We start from the raw sequence: 19,061 nt of genomic DNA on the forward strand, positions 1-19,061 counted from the left end.
GGGGGGATATCCCCTTCACCATCACTGTAACCATCCCCACACCTGTATGTATCTGGTGATGGGTCGAGTGGTTCTACTGCTTCGGGGCGGGGGCTTCTCCGGCGTTCTTGGTTTCTTTACGGATGACCGGCAGGCTTTCCATGCCGTCGTCAGCTAGCTCCGCCCCCTCCCCCCCGCCCTGGAACATGTCGTGTGTCCACTTCGGGCTGCTGCCCCCCTTACGGTAGACGAAGCGTCCCCGGCGTGTGGGGAAGGCCCCGCGTCCCCTCCCACGGGAGTCCACCCAGGTCTTCTCGCCATCACGGTCGTCGTGCTGGAAGGAGAAACAGGTGGGGTTAAAGGTCAACCAGAAGTCCTTCACACAGCAGGGTTACTAAAGAGCAACTGTTCCTCCATGTTTTACAGTTAGGCTCAGACTGTTTTGAAAGTATCTGATCATTATGGAAATGATCCTTCAGTGATTTCAACTGTTTTTCCTTTCTCTTTGTTAATGTCTCTCAAAGTCTCGCTCAGGGTTCTGAAATCTCGCGAGAGGTGACTTGTGGCCAGAAGACAAGGCTGTAAACGTGATTGAGAGCTAGAGAGGATAGTTTTAGTATCACAAACATTTGTATTAGCATGGCTGAATATTTAGCCAACTGCATGAATGTAAATCTCCCCCTGTCTATACATCTCTAAATAGAAGGTTTGCTTGCAGTGCTTTCCTTCAATATTGTACAATTGTTGTCCACATTTGTCACTTAGAGGGAAGCAGGTTTGTTCTGCTGTGAAGCAAACCATTCTTCTTCAAGGTTTTCTTTATCACTGTTTCATCAGATACTTTCCAATAAAATCTTGTTCAAATAATCCATATTTTGCCAGACAGCGTCTAATCAATCATGGTTAGATGTTTACAATGACAACAAATCAAAGTCAAATGTAAAAATGTCCTGAATTTTTAAGTATGCCATTATACATAATAACAAAACATTCCATCCTTTTGTAAAAATAAAGTGCTCTACCACGAGTATGAAAGCATCTGCATGATGTAAACCTCACCACCTGTATGCCTGGGCTGTGACCACAGAGACTTTTCCCTACTAGTCTGCTTAGTTAGAATAAACCGTGGGCCGAGTCAAATCAAAACGTAATTATTTGTGGGGTAAAGAATCCTTGGTTTCTATGTGTCATAATAAAGCCCTCCAAAATGCGGATGGGCTTGTTTCACAGGAACATGTTGACTTTGATGTTAGTAGTTACTAACAACACTAAAAAGGGCTCTGTGCCGGCATGCACACACAACAGAGGGTAAACATGCAGCAGGGACATGTCTTAAGCCAAGGTATTATTTAATTGTATCATAATTCAATTCTACTGTGATGCCTTCAGTGTTAAAAGCCCTACGTTTTTTAAGGTGCATCACTAAATCATCAGCACGAGAGGCTCACCAGGTAATACTTCCTGCTCTTGGGAGTGTATTCAGGGTCCCACTCCTCCTCTGGAGGGCGCACTGCAGGGTTCAGAGGGGCAGGGTTTCCATTGCTGTTGTTGCCTGGATAATTTCCCCTGTTCCACCCTCTCCCTCTCACTCTGGGGAACTGAAATCAAAACAACGAGTTGGATTTAACTCGCAGTCAAGGGACAAAGACATGTTCTACAACAAGATGGAAGAATATTTATTGTTATGTTTAATATTAGTCAAATAATGGACTCAGGCGCGATGAGATACTAATGGGTATCAGGCATTTGTTTAGTGATGGGGTGAGGTTCCACATATTTACGCTACATTACCTTCATAAAAACCAGGCAGTGCATGGAATATGTATGATAGTGACATCATTATCATCATCATCATCATCATCATCATCCACATTATGTTCCTTAGCATTAGGAGGAAGGAGCAGAGCAGAGAAGTGAACGTCTACTGTGATGCCGTTAGGATAAACAATTGCAAGAAGATGAGATTTCAGTTTCCCTCAGTGGAAAAGACTCAACAGCAGAAGAGAGAAACCAAGCTCAGAAAGCAACTTACGAATCCTCGGCCTCTGCCCCGCTCTGCGTTGTGGCCCTCAAAGTGGCCCCCCCGATCTCCGCCCCCCCGGTCGTGGCCCCCCCCGGTCGTAGGCCCCGCGCGCGCGGTCTCCGCCCCCGCCGTAGTCTCGTGGAGGATACCGGTTGTGAGCGTAGCCCTCCTCTGAGTGCTCCATCCCCTCCCCTCCCATGAACTCTTTTCCCCTCAAAGCTGGAGGATAAGGAGAGGCAGAGGAGGAGGAGGAAGAGGAGGATGGAGAGCGGTCCCGCTTCTTCTTACCCTTCCTGTCAAGAAAAGATGGATGCGAGTGTCAGAGAGTTTACAGACATAAAATGTATCAAAATGGTTTGAAAGTTTAAAAAGCAGATTGGTTTGCAGAGTGGTTACTAAGGTTACAGTTAGAGATGACTGGCCAATCAATCTCAGATTTAGCATTTTCTGAAAAGTAACAAGTGACACATCTTAAATTATAACTTTATAACAAAGTTCACACAGGCAGATCATGACATGTTTTCTTCATGTCATGGTGTCGTTAATCTGTGTGCTTGAACAGATTAGTTCCAGCACTTTAATGGTACAGAAAGAAACCTGTTTGTTGTAGCTTTATTCTCTATCCGGGTGACAGCTAATGCTAATTCAACATTTCCTTCTGCAACTTCACATTAAGCTTCTACATTCTTCATACTGGAAAACTTCGACAACCTTTAGTCAATACTTTTCACCTACAATTCTGTAATCACTGTACAGCTCTGTTTTAAATAGCTATATTTTGTATGTTCCATTTTTTTATTAATGATTAATAACTTGATTTTGAAAGTGTTTATTCGTCAACTTCCTCCCAATTTGTTTGTTCAGCCTTTCTTGCCTTTTTGGCCACAAACCAATCTGGTATCATGAATGTGTAGGAAAAAATAGAAAGTGGTAATTGTTAACTTGACTCTGCTATACACTGTACATCTTTCAACATGGCAACATATTATTAGTAACAATGGTAACTACTCCTCCAAACGTTGTGTTCCCTGTGTGTTGGAACATTTGAGAGCACTGAGTGCACGTACTTGGATTTCTTGTGGTGTTTCCCAGATTTCTCAGAGGACCTCTCTCTGCTCGGCCCCCGGGAGCCTCCTGAGCTCCGGCCTCCTTCACGCTTGTAATCCTTTCCCGCAGACCTCTTACGTCTTTCAATATCCAGACGGAGGTCCATCACGTCGCCTTTGAACTTTTTACTTGGATCCTGCAGAAAGGTGGGTTTATTAGCCACTGAACCAGCTGTTTGCATAACTAATGGACATATTCAAAATGCTTTCAAATGATTTGGTAAAGGAAACATACAAATAAAACAGCTTGAAATCAAACACCAGTGCATTACAAATAAAGATGCTAAACATATATGAATGTGTTCGCTCAAGTGGTTAAGACAAAATACTGACAATACAAAAAATATGTTCAAAGAATGTCTTTTCACAACGGAATACAACATATTTGTGGAAACCAGCAACATGCATGTAGCATATCAAAATTAATTAACAGATTTTTTGTAGCTTGATTTTTTTCTTTTCAAGAAAAATACTTACAAGGTAAAGGCACTGATAAGCGTCCCTTGAGAGGCTTGGACTCAGGATCTTAATTCGCTTCCTTTTAGCCTTTGCTTGGGTTCGTACATACCCAATCAATAACCATATCTCATAGGCTGGGGGGCTTGCTTGGCACTTACAAAACACAATTGGGCTCTTTTGATTTAGATATATGCATCCTTTGAAAGAAAAGCACAAAGCTGAACACTGCTGCTTAGGATCGTCTCAAATTTGCTTGTTCCAAATACTTCAAATTTCAAAATGGCGGGTCACCTTGTAGCTCGTCTCCTCCATCTCCTCAAACAGGTGAGTGTGCCTCTTAAAGGCACTGGGGGAAACATCGATTCTCCTGAGAGAGGAGGAAAGAGCCCGAAGGTGAATATATAAAACACAACAGGTGTACAGTTCATGTTCAGTCTGTCAACTCAAAAACACACAACTTGTTATTACTTTTGAATTAGGGACCAAAAGAAAAATGTATACTGACCGAAAAAGGCTGAATTAATGCACTTACCCATTTTATATTAATTATTTTTGTACAATTCTCATTTAATGTATACACTGAAAATGAGAGAAACAAATAAATAAGTAAATATTTATATTGAATATACCAAAAATATCCAATTTTAAAACATTTTTTCAATTAACTTCTTGAAATTCTATACATATATGTAAATATTTTATTTCCATCTGTTCCAAATGTATTAATTTTTTAGGAGTGAAAAAAACCGTTTACATTAAATGTCCATCGGATCCATACAACTTAGAGTTAATAGTTTCTAAATAATATGAGAGCTGATTTAAGATAATCGTAATAATATAGCTCTCTAGTGGCAAACAATTGGATTTGTGATTGTTATGTATGCATTCCTGAAAACACTGTAGGTCATTGATGGAGCTAAAAGAAGGGTACATTACTTCAGGTCAGATTGTGAGACGTTGTGTATACCTGTGGATTTCTGGGCTCTTCCTTGGCTTCATCATTTCTACCTCTGCAGCTTTTCTTTGGTACATGGCAAAGCGCTCACTTAAAGACATGTCTGAGGATTGGAAGTGTTGAGCTGCAAATAAAGAACAACAAACTATTATTCCAGATACAGTAGTATAGTATGGTAACTGACATATAATGAAATGTACCCTGGATCTCACACCTGTCGTCCTGAGTCTGTGGAGGCGGGACAAAGCCAGCACAGGTCATACTTTACCTTTGATGTAATGCACGATTGAGACTATGTGCTGAGCGAACAGCTCAGAGGGGCTCCGGCGGAGCTGCGCTGACTGAACGTGCTGGAAAATGGAACGAAACTCTGCGTCTTTTTTAGTGGGGTTCAGCTCTCTGGGCATGACACGATCTTTAGACATGGAAGAGCTGAGAGAAGAGAAGCAGTGAGCCACATTGTACATTGACTAAGAACAAATAGCTACCATATGGCTCAAATAAAGAATCATAAATATTGGGGAACGTTTTTACAATTTTCAATGTGCTAAAGTTTGGATTTGTTTTATAGGATCATAGTACATACATCATGATTGGGAAATGGGATTTAAGCCAGAGAGCATGTGACAGTTAGAGGAGCACCACACATGTTGGATTTACATTCTGCTTTAATGGAAGTGTCTCGTGTTACATTAAGAGAGAAAACAAGGATCCTTGGTTCTTAACAAGTCCATGTTGGACATTCGGACATACCTGGGCATTTCATCAATGGAACCAATTTTGTGTTCAAAGTCGTCCCTTGACGCAGACATGCGACGCCCAGGCGAGTCCTCGCGAAGAGGGAAAGCTCCGGGGAACAGCGGGCGCTCCTTCTCTCTGGACGCTGCGGGAGGGGACGGACTCCTCCTGGACCTCTCCTTCTCTTTCTTCTCCTTTTTCTTGGCCTTCTCTTCTTTCTTGGAGCTGTGTTTGCGGCTCCTGTACATCTCCTCCTCCATGTGATCCGCGGGCTCTGCCTCTTCAGCATCTCTGCGGCTCTTCTCTTTAGCCGGTGGGTAGGACGTTGAGTAGCTTGGCTCGTCCCCCCATTTGCCGAAAATGTCCCGAGCTGTGAGGGTGGGTTTGGCGTCCCCGTCGTCCTCAATGTCCCTCTCTTTCAGGCCGTGGGACTTGAGGAACTCCTCTTCTCCGGCGTCAAAGAAGGGCAGGGTCTTGTCTTCCTTTGAGTCGCTGAAAGAACCGGACGAGATGTTGAAGAGATCTCCGGACTTGCTTCCTTTCTCTAGTTCTCTTTCTGTGTTGCTCTGCTCTTTATCACGACCGTTCTCCTTCTCTGCAGCCTGCTTTTTGTTTTTATTCTCAGCCAAGAACCTGAAACAGAGAACCGATCTCGCTTTAGTACGGGCACCCCCAGGTACATGGGAAATACACATTGCACATAAACTGTAATATTGTTTATTATGTTATTTATTGGATTGTTTTCCTCGTTGGGAAACATTTGGGACAATATTCTCAGTGTTAAAGTACCGTCTCATCCGTTTGCTTCCCAGGGCTGTAGCCAAGATTCTTTTTTCAATCTACTAGTTGCTTGTCTAATGTTCTGCCTTGATCAATATGACATTTAAAAAAGCCCATCCCTTAAGGAAACAGTAAAAGACCAGGACTCACATTGGAATAATCAAACTCACGTCACCACCACCGCCTAAGTAAGTGGGATTTCATAAGACTTCCTCTCAATGCACAGAAAAGTAAATATCTTGAGTCTTATGTTTTCCATTTTAACATGTATTCCTCCAGGCTTCTTTGATAAAGGCTACACATGTTTGAAAGAAACATAACGTTCATCATTGTTAGAATAATGAAAAAAAGGACATTTTATTAAATTCAAAGGAGGAAAATAGTAACAGACGTACTTTTTGAAGGCAGCAGAGATCACCGTCTTATCTTCAGATTTGGTTTCTTCCTTTGAGAAGAACCCAAAGCCGCTGAAGGAGGCTGTTTGTCCGGACTTTGTGGGGCTCTTTGCTGGAGGGGTCACGCTACCAACGGTTTTCCACATAGGCCCTTTTCCCTCGGAGCTGCTGGGGGCGTCTTCATTTTTAGTCTCTGGGCTCCTTCGTTTAGGGCTGGTGTCGTCGTCGATCCATTTCCCTCCGGACACCTTCTCGATGGTGCTGCCGTCTGCTGCCTGGCTGGACTTCTCTGGATGACTTTCTGACTTGTCCTTGGTTTCCTTGGAGCCGTGCTTGCTCTTGCTGCTGCGATGATGTTGCGACGAGGACCGTGAGTGCGAGGAGTAGCTGGAGTGCCTGGAGCGCCGGGATCCCTTGGAAGACGAGCGGTCAGAGTAGTGGGAGCGGCTCCGGCTACCCGAGCGCTTTTTGGGTGTGCGGGAGCGTGAGCGCCCCCTCCTCGGACTGTGGGAGTGGTGGTCCTGGTCATGGTGGCGATCATGCCAGCCTCCGCCTCCGCCGCCACGCCCACCATCACCGCCTCCACCACCCTGCCAGTTGGCCTTGTATCCGTAGCCGCTGCCGCCGCCGCCTCCTCCTCCGCCGCCGCCTCCTCCTCCTCCTCCCCTGTTCTGGTAATGGCCGCGCTGGTAATAGCCTCGGTTTCTGCCACGGTAGTGGAAGGGCCTCCGGTAGCCTCGGTTGTAGCCTCTGAAGCCCCCTCTGTTGTTCTGATAGTCCCTGCTGGGATAGTTTCTGGACGGAGAGTGAGAGCGAGAGCGGGACCGAGACCTGGAACTGGAAGATAGAAGGGGGAGAAGAAGAAAAAGATATGTAATTGAGGGTAAAGTGTGTGTTGTAGTCCAACACAATGTTTCATCTTGCAAGTCAGCCGCCTACAAGTAAAGAAAGTGATCAGCAACATGACAATTGTTTTAAAAGATTATATTTTTGAAGCATGGCTGTCCTGTGTCTTAATATGTCTTGCAATTGTGAGTCACATAGTATTAGAGTTCAGAACTTGATTTGATGTACATTATGTGTAAATATGGAGTTATATTCCATCCCTGTCTTTCCTGTAATGAACGCTACATCAGTGACATCAGTCATCTGTAATCATATAATGAATAACTCCTTGATTTGTAGAAAATAATGGTTAGTTGCAGCCTTATTATATTTTATCACGAACAAGAGAATGGCTGAAACATAAGACTGATAATTCAGTTACCAAGCCGATATGACCAGAGTTACGACAATTTCCCAAAATCTATCCGTAGGGAGCTTTGAAATTGAACAAATATCAGACAAACTTTTCCTAACTGTCCTTTTATGGTTAGCCTTGAGAAGAGACTGAGATCTACTGCTGCCCAGATGTCAACAGGGGGCGATGTATTCTCACGGATAACCGAGTCATAACTCCACTAGGCACAGCGATGTCTCACTCAGAGATCAACAAGACTTCAATTATATTTATATAAGCCACGCAAAGGTTGACATTTTTCACCATGAACAATTCCTAAAAACCGCACAGTGCAACACTATGGACAAAAAACTCTGAAGATTGAGTTGACTGTGATAGCAAACTTAACACCAGGAAATTGAAAATGAAGTTAAAAATGAATACATTCAAAACATTGAATCTTAGCTTCATTTATGAAAAACTACAAATAAAAGCCACACAAACAAACATGTATTTTAATCACCAGACAAATGAATCAAAAAATAGGTCCACATAAAATCAAAAATTGTTTCACAACAATCAAACAATTCCAAAAACAATAGAGGGGGCAGTAGACCTGCAACTAGCGTGTTCTGTAGCTTCAAAAAGGTCTTTAGTAAGGAATATATAAGACGTAAATACGAATATTTCTTTACATTGCTTTGCTTACGTGCTGGTACTACTGCCCTTTCTCCAAACACAGTGTGTGTCGCAGTCACCTATTGTAGATGTGAACAAGCGCCTCAAACAACCCCAGTTCAAACTATCTGAACTATCCCTTTAAAACGATACCTGTGCTGATGGCCTGCAACAAAACCATTACGTTTACATGCACATGCCAACTACTTACCCGTTGCGCCTTTTCATTGGAGCAGAGCACTCCTGGACAACAGACAATGTTTTCCCACAGGCAAGACAGTGTGTGTGGCTTTCATTTATGAGTAGGACAAAGAGTACACGCAGGGCCCAACCTGCTCTAATCCACAGAGGGAGGTGGCAGTGAAGGGGGAGGGACATACAATAGGGCCAAGAGTACTCGCTCTCTACTCCTTTTCCCTTTGGACAATCATTGACATGCAGTGTAGCAATGCTCTTCAATGGAAAACATCCAGTCAACAACTCGCTGTCTGTGAAAGTGCTTTAACCGTCAAGCTCTAAACACAAACATGAAGTGACACGAACAAGCGTGGGAAGCCCTCCCTCACTTAAATAAGGAAACCACATTAAAACGTGCCACAAATATACACCAGATGACTGGAGGCTCCTAACAAGAAAGAACGTAAGCTGATGCAAATAGTTTGAGTCTTTGGCAGCCTGTCACCCACACAGGAAAAATATTTATGCAAATTCAGAGCTAACCTTGAACCCTTGGGGCCTAGTGAAAGGAGGGCAATAAGGGACTTACTAAGTTACACTTGAAATGTACTAGAATCCACCAAAGGCTTCATACAAATGTTTTCTCACATAGTATTCCCCATCACCTATATCTCTCCTTGTGTAAAACAGGTGGGATACCATTTGAATTAGACTAATTGCAAGAGAGACAGGAGTGCTGTATCACTAAAGTAAAATGGCTGTCATGATGAAGCAGCTGGTGAGTAAACACACAACTGAAACATGAGCTATGCATTTCGTAGTTGTTTTGTGCTCCCCTACAAACAGAGCCAAACAGATATAAGAACACCAGTGTACTTAGCTAGTGGTTGTGTGTGTGTTTCCTAGGGCAGTCCCGAATACCATTTTTCGGGCTCCGGATATTCGGTAGTAATCAGCAGCGAATATTCGGCCCGCGCGGGGGATTACTGTTAATAGTAATCAGCAGCGAACCACTTCAACACGTGTATTCACAGCATTTATTTTGTTATTCTACAGTATTGTTGTTTTATAGTTATTAACCCAACTTGTGTTCTTTGAAATTGAAAAGGATATCGCATTGTGTTTATTACTTTCGTTGCAGTTGTATATGTCTTAAGTGTAATTTGGCTTGGCTTCCTATTTATGGACATGCTTTTATTTTGAAGGAGAGTTAGCGCAGTTGACAGGAAGTTGTTGTTGCTATGGAAACAACGTGAGGGAGATTAACGGAGAAAAGTCATATCTACATATAAAGACGGAGAAAGTAAACAATAAGGTTTATGGTTAAGTGTTAGCACCCTCCGAAGAGGCACAAGCTCTTATGTTGATATTGGAGATTTCAACAAATTCAATTTGAAAAAAAAAAATGGGAAAAAAACGAAAAAACAAACAAAACGAATATTGAAATTGAAACCTGAATAGTACTCCAACGAACAAATATTCGGGTACAGCCCTCGTGTTTCCTGACAGCACTGACTTGTATCACAGAGTAAAAAACAACTGAATATAAGAAAATCCATGAAGGAAACTATAAATGTGTCGCTGTTTAGGGAGATATTAAATAGCAATAAAAGCAGCAAGTGAAAGTCTATGAGTACTAACACCTTAGTCATTGAGGGTTGTATAGCTGTAGAAGACTATCATTCAAGCACTTTTAAGATATCTAACCCCACAATTTCCAGACTCTTCCAGACATTAATATCCAATCTAATATATGTTCCTTTCACTCAATTCCTTTAAACCCACAGAAAACAACATATTTAGTAAGCATTTCAGTGATTTTTACACACTGAGATCTAGAGTCAATCCCTTTTAAATAATTGTCTAAGAACTGGACAAAACATGCTTAGAGATTATGTTATATTATGAACTCAAAAAACATGAGGCAAACCTGGATCTATTCATCCCGTGCACAACAAGGAAGTGATGAAGGTTCGAGTCAGACACAGCAAACTTCATTTACCTATAGCGACGTTTTCTGGATCTGGAGCGGGAGCGGCTTCGAGAGTGAGATCTGGAGTAAGATCTGGATCTTGACCTGGATCTGGAGCGGGACCGAGCTGGAGAGTCCGGAGCCTTGGACATCTTTGCACTCAGGACCGCTTAGATATGCCTTTACTAGAAAACAAAGAAGGGAATTTTACTTGTTTGACTCAAAGTGTACAAGAGGAAAAAAACAATCCTCCATATGCATCACGATTGGACAGCTACGTACTAAAAACTGGAATGATTGCTCTGTACCCAGCACAAAGTGTCCACACTCCTCCACTGAGGCTTCTTTTTTTGTACTATTTCCCAACCGCTTATCATCAATCTGTGAGCCATTTAGATACAATGTTACACTAAGGTTAACAAACAGAACTTCAGTGCAGTGACCTTAAGCCCAAAGCTGACTAATGAACCTACACTGACTGAAAATGAGAACAACATGTGAAACATAGAATCACTTATTTCAACCAAATGCTTCAGAACACATTTGTTTTCTTTATTACATTTGCTAGTTTCTGCCAAGTCAAATTAAAGAATGAACTTGAGCAGCATCTGTCTAGCTTTGGACCTAGAAATGTTATTATAGAATATGTCTACAAAATGGAGATCAGGATGTCTCACAAAGCAGCAGATCTGGAGCAGGGAGAGCAGTGGGTCAAGGAACAGCTTTTGCCTCTACAGTGACTTATTAATCCTGATAAGACAAGATGGTTGTGAAGAAAAAGATTATTGCATTTTTCCACTGGGGAATGGCTTTCACATTACATGGCCTGTGTCAGGGATTTGTTGTGATTGTCCTGAATGTCTCAATCTCTTCTGCTCGGTCTTTTCAGTACTATGGACAGCAGCACCTACACAAGCATTAAGCTACTTATTTCACATTACAAAGGCCAAAAAGCCAACAGTGTATCCACCCTTTGTGTTTGCATCAGAGGGGGGGTTTGAGTTTGAAACACCAACTTCATTTGAGTCAGAAACGTTTGCTTTTTATTCCAGATTGTTTTTATACCAAACGGTATGTTTGAAGGGACAACAGTTGCTATGTGCCAAACCTTAGATGCAATATACAGAGTTTCCCCTGCTTGCACAAATCTAAAACAGGCCTCACGGTTCTTTTGCTGAACCTCAAACTTCAATATAGTTATTAAGTCCTCACTGCATGCCTTCATTCTCCTGTTTGTTGTTATTCTCAACTGAAGATGCCACGGCAAGAACATGTTCCCACCAGTTATGAAACTTGTGATATAGGTGTTACCAATGAGGCTAAACTGGACATTTGTACATGTATAGATATTCATTGATAACACTTAATATCTGCAGAGTGTTTTTAATCTGAAATATAATTGAAATGTAATTATTTCTCTTTTAAACTAGAGACCATCTCATAATGGGATCACACCGGACGTAGAGCTACATCAGGCAAGGGGAGTAAAGTGGGAGGGCCAATGGACACTTCCCCACTTTCTCTACCACTATTTCTGGTACCCTTATTATTCCAATTGTTTGGTCAACATTATGATTGTATGGTGCAAATCCTAAGAAAAGCAGGTTTCATATGCAGACCTGTGGAAAGTAAAATAATAGCCTAAAAACAACTAAAGATGTTATAATAAGCATTATTGGTAACAGATAGTTTGTATTCTCAGCATCACGTATGCTTCTGTTCTTCAGTCTTGCCCTGAATGATAATTACAAAGAGGTGCATCAGTGAGTTGACTTTCTCCAAACTATATCAACTGCATGCTACCAAAGCCTCGCTCTCCCCTTGACATCCAAACAAAAACAGAAGTGAAAGTAAACTTAATTCATTTCAGGCTTTTTCCATTTCATCACTGGCAAAGGTATTTCAGCCTTCACAGTTTTACGCCTTCTAGATATCTAATAAAATAAACCATAATTTCCAGTGACGTTTAGATGATATGCAATGCTGTATTATGAGAGACATATTGGGTGCTCTGATGCAGTTAATAATTGTGGTTGTGGTTTACCCCGGTAAGTAGCCGGACTGGTTGTGACGGTTGCTATTTGAAGACTTGGTGCATAGTCCATTCAAAGACAAACACATTACAACCGGGTAGGCAAACATCTGTCAAACTTGCAAAACCAGAAAGCCCTGAGACACTGACTACCAGTGGTGGAATGTAACTAAGGACCTTTACTCTGATGCGTTGAACTTGAGTACAGTTTGAAGTCGTTTTACTTAAATAATACACTTTCATGCTATTTTGTACTTCTACTCCACTACATTTAGGAAGCCGATAATGTTCTTTTAACTTGGCTGCATTTATTTCACAACATCAAAACGCATAAACCAATAATTAATGATAGTATATTATGGATAACAACCAGTCAGCCGTATACAAAAGAAATAGCTCCAGCTTTATTAGTTGCAACTGTATCTAATCCAGTAATATAATACTAAAAAAATAATAGTAATAATGCATGGATAATAATAATAATAATAACCATAATTATAAATAAAGCATACAATAAGCAAAAGAGCACCAGTTATAAAACATCTATTAGATCATAAATTCAGTAATGGTATATAATAATGAAAAACAAATAAGCTTCTGTATTCTGAAATACATATATATATATATTACTTCAGTAACATCAAGATGCAGATGCGTTATACTTGTAACGTGTAATCATTTAACACTGGAGTAAGTAATGATAATTTTAGATCTGATAACTTCTCCCCCCACTGGGCCTATGTGACACCAACACACACCGCTGGGTTTAATGGCTCATGTGGTCATTTTGGTTATACATTTAGCTGGTTAACTGCGTAAATATCTGCCATTTAAGGCTATGTGCATATAATATAATACCTGTGCACCACAGAGAACATGTGCCACCACACCAACAACTACACTGATATAACACAAGTAAACAAATTAAGTGAGCTTTACTACAGCATTGTAATCAATACTAGAGTCAGATCAAACTGACTGAAGCTATCGATACTGAGAGCTCCAGCGTTACAATAAGAAAAACAGATAGAGACTTCAACTATCATCTTAGCTACACAATTAAATTGCATTTACCTTTTCCCGGTGCAAACAAGTCTGTACAAACTCGTTTTGATGAATAAATGCTGCAGAAGTTGAGTAACCTTTGAGGCCGAGCTGCTCGACTGGTCCCTCCTTCCTGGTTTTACTGAAGTAATTTAACGGATGTTAGCAACCTGGCTAGCTTGTTAGCAGTGGTTCCGTAACCAACTGCTAGGCCAACCAAAACAGACGCACTGCGCCTTCAGAAGAGGCCAGGTGCTAGTGCTGCCATGTCAGTCGACATTAGACATGTCTGTGGAAGATTTTAGGTGTTTTTCAATTGTGCTAAATGTATGTTTTTGACAGAATTTAGATTTAACGAAAGCTAACAATAAACAGACACAGTTAGCTCACGATGCTATCCTCATTACTCTCACATCACGCGAGACTTTCTGTCACGTGAAGTGATGTCAGGGAGGACACGGGGTAAATTACCCTAGAATAAAAAACACTTTTTTAATTCTGCTTTTATTGATGTTAAACATCTGATTGACATGTTATCTTGGACTCACATTAGTTGACATTAAATATAGGTTTTTTTCTTAATTCTGGACAGAAGTTATTTCTTTTTTTTAAATCTCTTTTTAATGGTAGCCAACATTTGTATAAATTATGTGGACTGAAAGGAATCCTAAGCATGAATTTAACGATTCAAACACTAAACCAAAAAGCTATCTGACTATGGTCATATACAAGGCCTTAAGAGCTCTACTAAATGTATGTCTCGTGTTTTTTGTAATAACAGTATTCACTATGCAGAAAGGCCCATTTCCGATTTATATTTTACACTTAAACAAAATACAGTAAGCCTACAGTATAATTAAAAAGCAAATAAAAACCCATAGCTCTGCTTTAAGGAAATATAAGATGCATTAGAGGTCTCCATCCTCAAACCCACAGCTGTCCTTTAGCTTGGCGTTGATGTCCGTTGGGTCTGTGTTGTTTCTAATGCTGTGCACTATTTTTGTCAGACTAAAGCCACATAACGCCTCCTATCACAGACACAGATTCCATCCTAAACCCCACTCAGGGTCCATCCGGCCTCGGCCAAACCCAAATACACTCTAGGGGGAACTGAAGTTGTACACTGTCTCTTCTCACTGACCTGTTTTTGGTTGAACATGTGTGAGTTCGTTGTAAATAAATAAGAGATCTACACAAAGACTTCTTTCATATTGTAAGAATCTGGCCTTCCACTTGAGGAGTTTAGTCATGTCTTTCTGTGTTCGGAACAACATGTCAGTGTCTATTCAAAGCTACTGAATGTATGTCATATTTTCCTTCAAATAGAAGATAAGGCATTTCAAATATGGATACAAACTGAATCACTGGCTTCCTTTCCTGCAAACTGTATCAACCTATCTGCACACCATCTGTTCGGCTCCTGGGAACTTGTTAATCCCACAGATAGTGATGAGGAAATCAATCCTCAGCAACAAGATTGCAGTTTCCAAACCATCTTTATTTCCATAACGTTATACTGACTTTAATGTTTTAGTAGTTTTTGACACTACTCACAATTATATTGTTTCCTGTGCATAAACGTTTTGCCTTGAGTAATGAACAATATATTAATGCACAAAATGTTTTTTTAAAGGACCAATAATACATATGTGTATTGTGCGAGAATAATAAGTTGATGCAGTGCAGTAATGTTTCATAACCACTGTGTTAAAGCCATACTGTGTAACAGTGTAATTATTTCAGCATTCAATTCAATGATAAACTACAATCTGTTGTCCATGCACATATCTGATATATTCCATGTATCCATATCATATCTTGTTTTTTTTTATATACATAATGCACATTACTCTGCACTTTTGGTGCTCGAAAGCTGTCTCAGAATATGTATTCTGTGCATTGACAATACAAATGTATTAATCTGATGAAGTACTAGTACCTGTCACTCATAACATTATTTTTGCTTTGGTTATGAAATACACACTAAAACTTAAATTCAACCACACACATGAAAGAACCTGTATATATAGTGTATTATTCAATTTTTAGTTGTAACCTTCTGCTTTCTATTCAATGTGTTTATGTGTTCAGTCTTTGATTTTCCTTTTTGTTGTTTCTTGTGCAAATGGAAAATTACGTCATATCAACTTGATGTTGAGTTTCATCCCCAAATAAGTAAAGTCATTGTGTGTATTGCAGGACAAAGTTCATCTTTCAAATAATCCATTTAACAAAAACTGAGACTCTGGTGCATAACAACCCTGAAGGATGTCATCACAGTTCAAGCACTGAGAGAAGTAGCAGCAAAGCCTTAAAGCAACTGTGTCCTCCGCTCTGCACGATAATAACATGTCATCTAGTCCACAGCCTGAATAGTAGACCTGGTTTGAATTGTTACAACTCCTCATGGCACGCATGGTCAAGTCACTCCTCGTTGACCTTCGACAAAGATATGCAAACAGTTCCTATTCACTGTCCTATTCCCTTTGCAGCACAGGTGTTTGGCACTTTGCCGTGCCAAAGTTAAAATTATCCCTGACAGATCTCTCCTTTGGCCACAATGTGGGAGCAGACATGGCTCCTTGTCTGTCACTCACTTTACGAGCTGCTAATGGTCTCACTGGAGCTTTGAATTCCAAGGGGCCGAGGACAACTCTGCCCAGTGAGGTCACAGATGAAAGTGAAATAAAAGTCAGTTAGATTAAAGGGATTGTGGCCACACCGTGAATCTTGTGGAGGATTTGTGTCATCATTCAAAATAGAACAAACAAGCAGCGAGCAAGAATAACATTATAGCAAAAGAAACCCCAAGAAATATGAAAAATATTATTTTGTATTTAGTGACAAGATCTTCTTAAATATGAAGTTAATGTAGAAAAGTGTTATCAGCTAAATGTAAGTATAATAAATCGTAGTATCCATGCAGAATGTCTCCTTTCAAATGATTGTATTATGATACATTATTATATTATGATTCTGTTTTTATCACGTTATGTTAATGTTGACGTTTATCATTTTTTACTTTGTTTTGAAAAATACAATATTTGTCTAAATAAATATAGTAAAAGTATAAAGTGCCATCAAATATAACTACTTACAGTACAGTGCTTCTCTATGTGTACTTAGTTACTATCCACAAAGATTTGCTTCTGTTGTTTAATGTTTTATTCATATTTGATCAGTTACTTCCTTTATTTTAATTGTTGCTAATTTTGGTTTGTATTTCTTGTGTACTACCCTCTGTCACTTTATTTAAAGATTGTACATCCGTTACTTCAACAGAACAAAATACATTGAAGCCTCAATCTCAAATTACAAAGACCACTTTCATAGAGAGAGTAGAGCTCAGCAATGCTAAAAACAAAGCCCAAAACACATAAAAGGGAGAAAAGGAGAGGCTCACCTTGCAGGGGAAAGTGAAAGTGAGGAGAGAAAAGTGAGACGTCTCCGTGCTTCCTGGTTTGTAGAAACAAGTGAAGAAGAAACCTCTGGGATGGCAGTTAAGAACCCAACTGTCTGACAACAACCACTTGGTGAAATCACATCTCGAATATAAATAGTTGACTGCGTTGTTTGAAGGGATCATCTGTGACTTACAGTGTAGTGTGTATGCTCCCATTAAGAAGCCCAGAGAGAAAATAAAGACGTTTTATTTGATGACTATAGATCAAAGGTTTAACATAATGTAATGCACTGTTATGTGAAGGATGGGCAGTCTCACATTATACATTACATACTTTATTAAATGTTTACCCTATTGCTTTTTGCTGTAGTCCTGCTGGTAGCCACACTTCAGGCTAAGGCATTCACAGACACAGAAGCTGTTTAGGCAGGTCGATATCTCTGCACCATGTGGGACATGAGATAACAGCATGAGATAATGTCCAGTCTACTCTCCTACAGGGTTACAAACAATACAAATACATCATGCTTCTAACTGAATTAGGGTTACAAACAATACAAATACATAATGCTTCAAACTGAATTAATGTAAGGCAGCTATACAGAACGTTTTTATTCTAAGCAGCTGGCAGTTAGCCTTCTCTGTTTACTTTAGTCCCACCCAGACCCACCCAGATTCTGCTCACAATAGGTAACTCATCACTGGTTAGATATAGAAGACTGAAACCTGGCTAACCAGTATACAAAAGAAAAAGAGACTAACTCTTTCAATGATTACGAATATTTACATTGCTCTGCTGAACAAATGAGGTGTGAGTATTTGATGATTCCATCTAAAGAGCCTAATCAGACTGCTAAACTCACAGTTTTTTCACAGTGGTATGAGAAGTGAATTTGAAACCAAGAGGCGCTTTCACACCAAGTACTTTGCCTTACTTAGTTCATCAGGACTTAGTTCATCAGAACTCTTTCGTTCGTCAGATCGCGTTCACACCGGAAAATATATCCCTGAGGGAGGATTAGGCGAATTAAGCCGCTGACGTCACCTCTTGTTCTTCTGCTTTGGGTACACAAGTTTACTTACACACGGCGGCGTGCGTTGAAGCTTGCAGGCGGGTATGTATGAAGCTAGACCAACAACCAATCACCTGAATCTCCCGCCCCGGACACACAAGCACCGGTTTGATTGGCTAGAGCTTGTATTGGCATATGATTCGATTGGCAGACGCTTCCGTCAAAGCTTCAAAAGTAGAACATTGCTCTACTTTTGAAGCAGGCAACGCGAGCAACGCTCCCACAATGCAGTTTGGTGAATCGTGACGTCACCCCATTTAAAGTGTGTACTGGCCTGTCCGACGTCGTGACGTCATTGGTAAGAGACGGACCCCGAACACATATGGATAGTACCCCGAACACATATGGATGGTACCCCGAACACATATGGTACCGACACCGGCAGGCCGCAAACAACTTCACGGCGTATACTGCTACCCGAAGTCCCCGGCCGGAAGTCCCAGCAGCTTCTACTGAAGCCTTCCGAGTAAATCGCCAGAACGCCGACATCTCATCACTCCACCGCTCCTACGTTTTATTTTTGCCATAAGTTAGTCTCTCTCCGTTGGTGCGCTGGGCTAATGCTAATGCTAATAATGCTAATGTGAGCAAATAAAATGGCGGCTTCACAAAACGTTTTTGGAGTTTTACGGGGCGTGGTTTGCAATCCGCCCAGCCAATCAGAAATGGGAAGCTTTTCCTCCCAGGAAAGTACCTGCTCTCTCAGCAGGGACTGAAAAGGGGGTGGAAAGGTTCTCATGAACTAAGTTCTAGTTTCAGATTTTTTTGGTGTGAACCATAGACGGTATATATAAAGGTGTGAACACAAATTTTCGGAACTATATCGGAACTATACTGTGAAAAGTACTCCTGTGGGATGCTAACTTGACCTTTATTGCTTATCTCAATAAATGATGATATACGTACAGTGTAGCCTTTTTTGTATAAATGTGTGCCTATTAATATTACACAAATATAAAATTAACTCATGTGCTCTTGATTTCCTTGAAGTGCAACACATATGATCATGTAGGATAGTTGCATTATCC

General features: G+C 40.7%; 1 protein-coding gene across 1 annotated transcript in view; it reads right to left on the reverse strand.

The window, feature by feature from the left end:
- The window catches only part of thrap3b (thyroid hormone receptor associated protein 3b), a 15,136-nt gene extending 1,171 nt beyond the window's left edge, over positions 1–13,965 (reverse strand). Inside the window, exons 1-12 of the mRNA XM_010792574.1 lie at positions 13,588–13,965; positions 10,512–10,666; positions 6,436–7,266; positions 5,276–5,893; positions 4,791–4,954; positions 4,535–4,646; positions 3,859–3,934; positions 3,070–3,245; positions 2,059–2,295; positions 1,766–1,859; positions 1,428–1,577; positions 1–313 (exon numbers count right to left, since the gene is read on the reverse strand). The exon at positions 1–313 is cut by the window's left edge and continues 1,171 nt beyond it. Coding sequence (XP_010790876.1) covers positions 74–313; positions 1,428–1,577; positions 1,766–1,859; positions 2,059–2,295; positions 3,070–3,245; positions 3,859–3,934; positions 4,535–4,646; positions 4,791–4,954; positions 5,276–5,893; positions 6,436–7,266; positions 10,512–10,633 — 2,820 coding nt within the window. The 5' untranslated portion in view covers positions 10,634–10,666; positions 13,588–13,965 and the 3' untranslated portion in view covers positions 1–73. The remainder of the gene's footprint in view (positions 314–1,427; positions 1,578–1,765; positions 1,860–2,058; positions 2,296–3,069; positions 3,246–3,858; positions 3,935–4,534; positions 4,647–4,790; positions 4,955–5,275; positions 5,894–6,435; positions 7,267–10,511; positions 10,667–13,587) is intronic.
- Between the last annotated feature and the right edge of the window lie 5,096 nt (positions 13,966–19,061).

This window comes from Notothenia coriiceps, unplaced genomic scaffold, assembly GCF_000735185.1.
Source record: "Notothenia coriiceps isolate Sejong01 unplaced genomic scaffold, NC01 NC01_scaffold00036511, whole genome shotgun sequence".
NCBI lineage: Eukaryota > Metazoa > Chordata > Actinopteri > Perciformes > Nototheniidae > Notothenia > Notothenia coriiceps.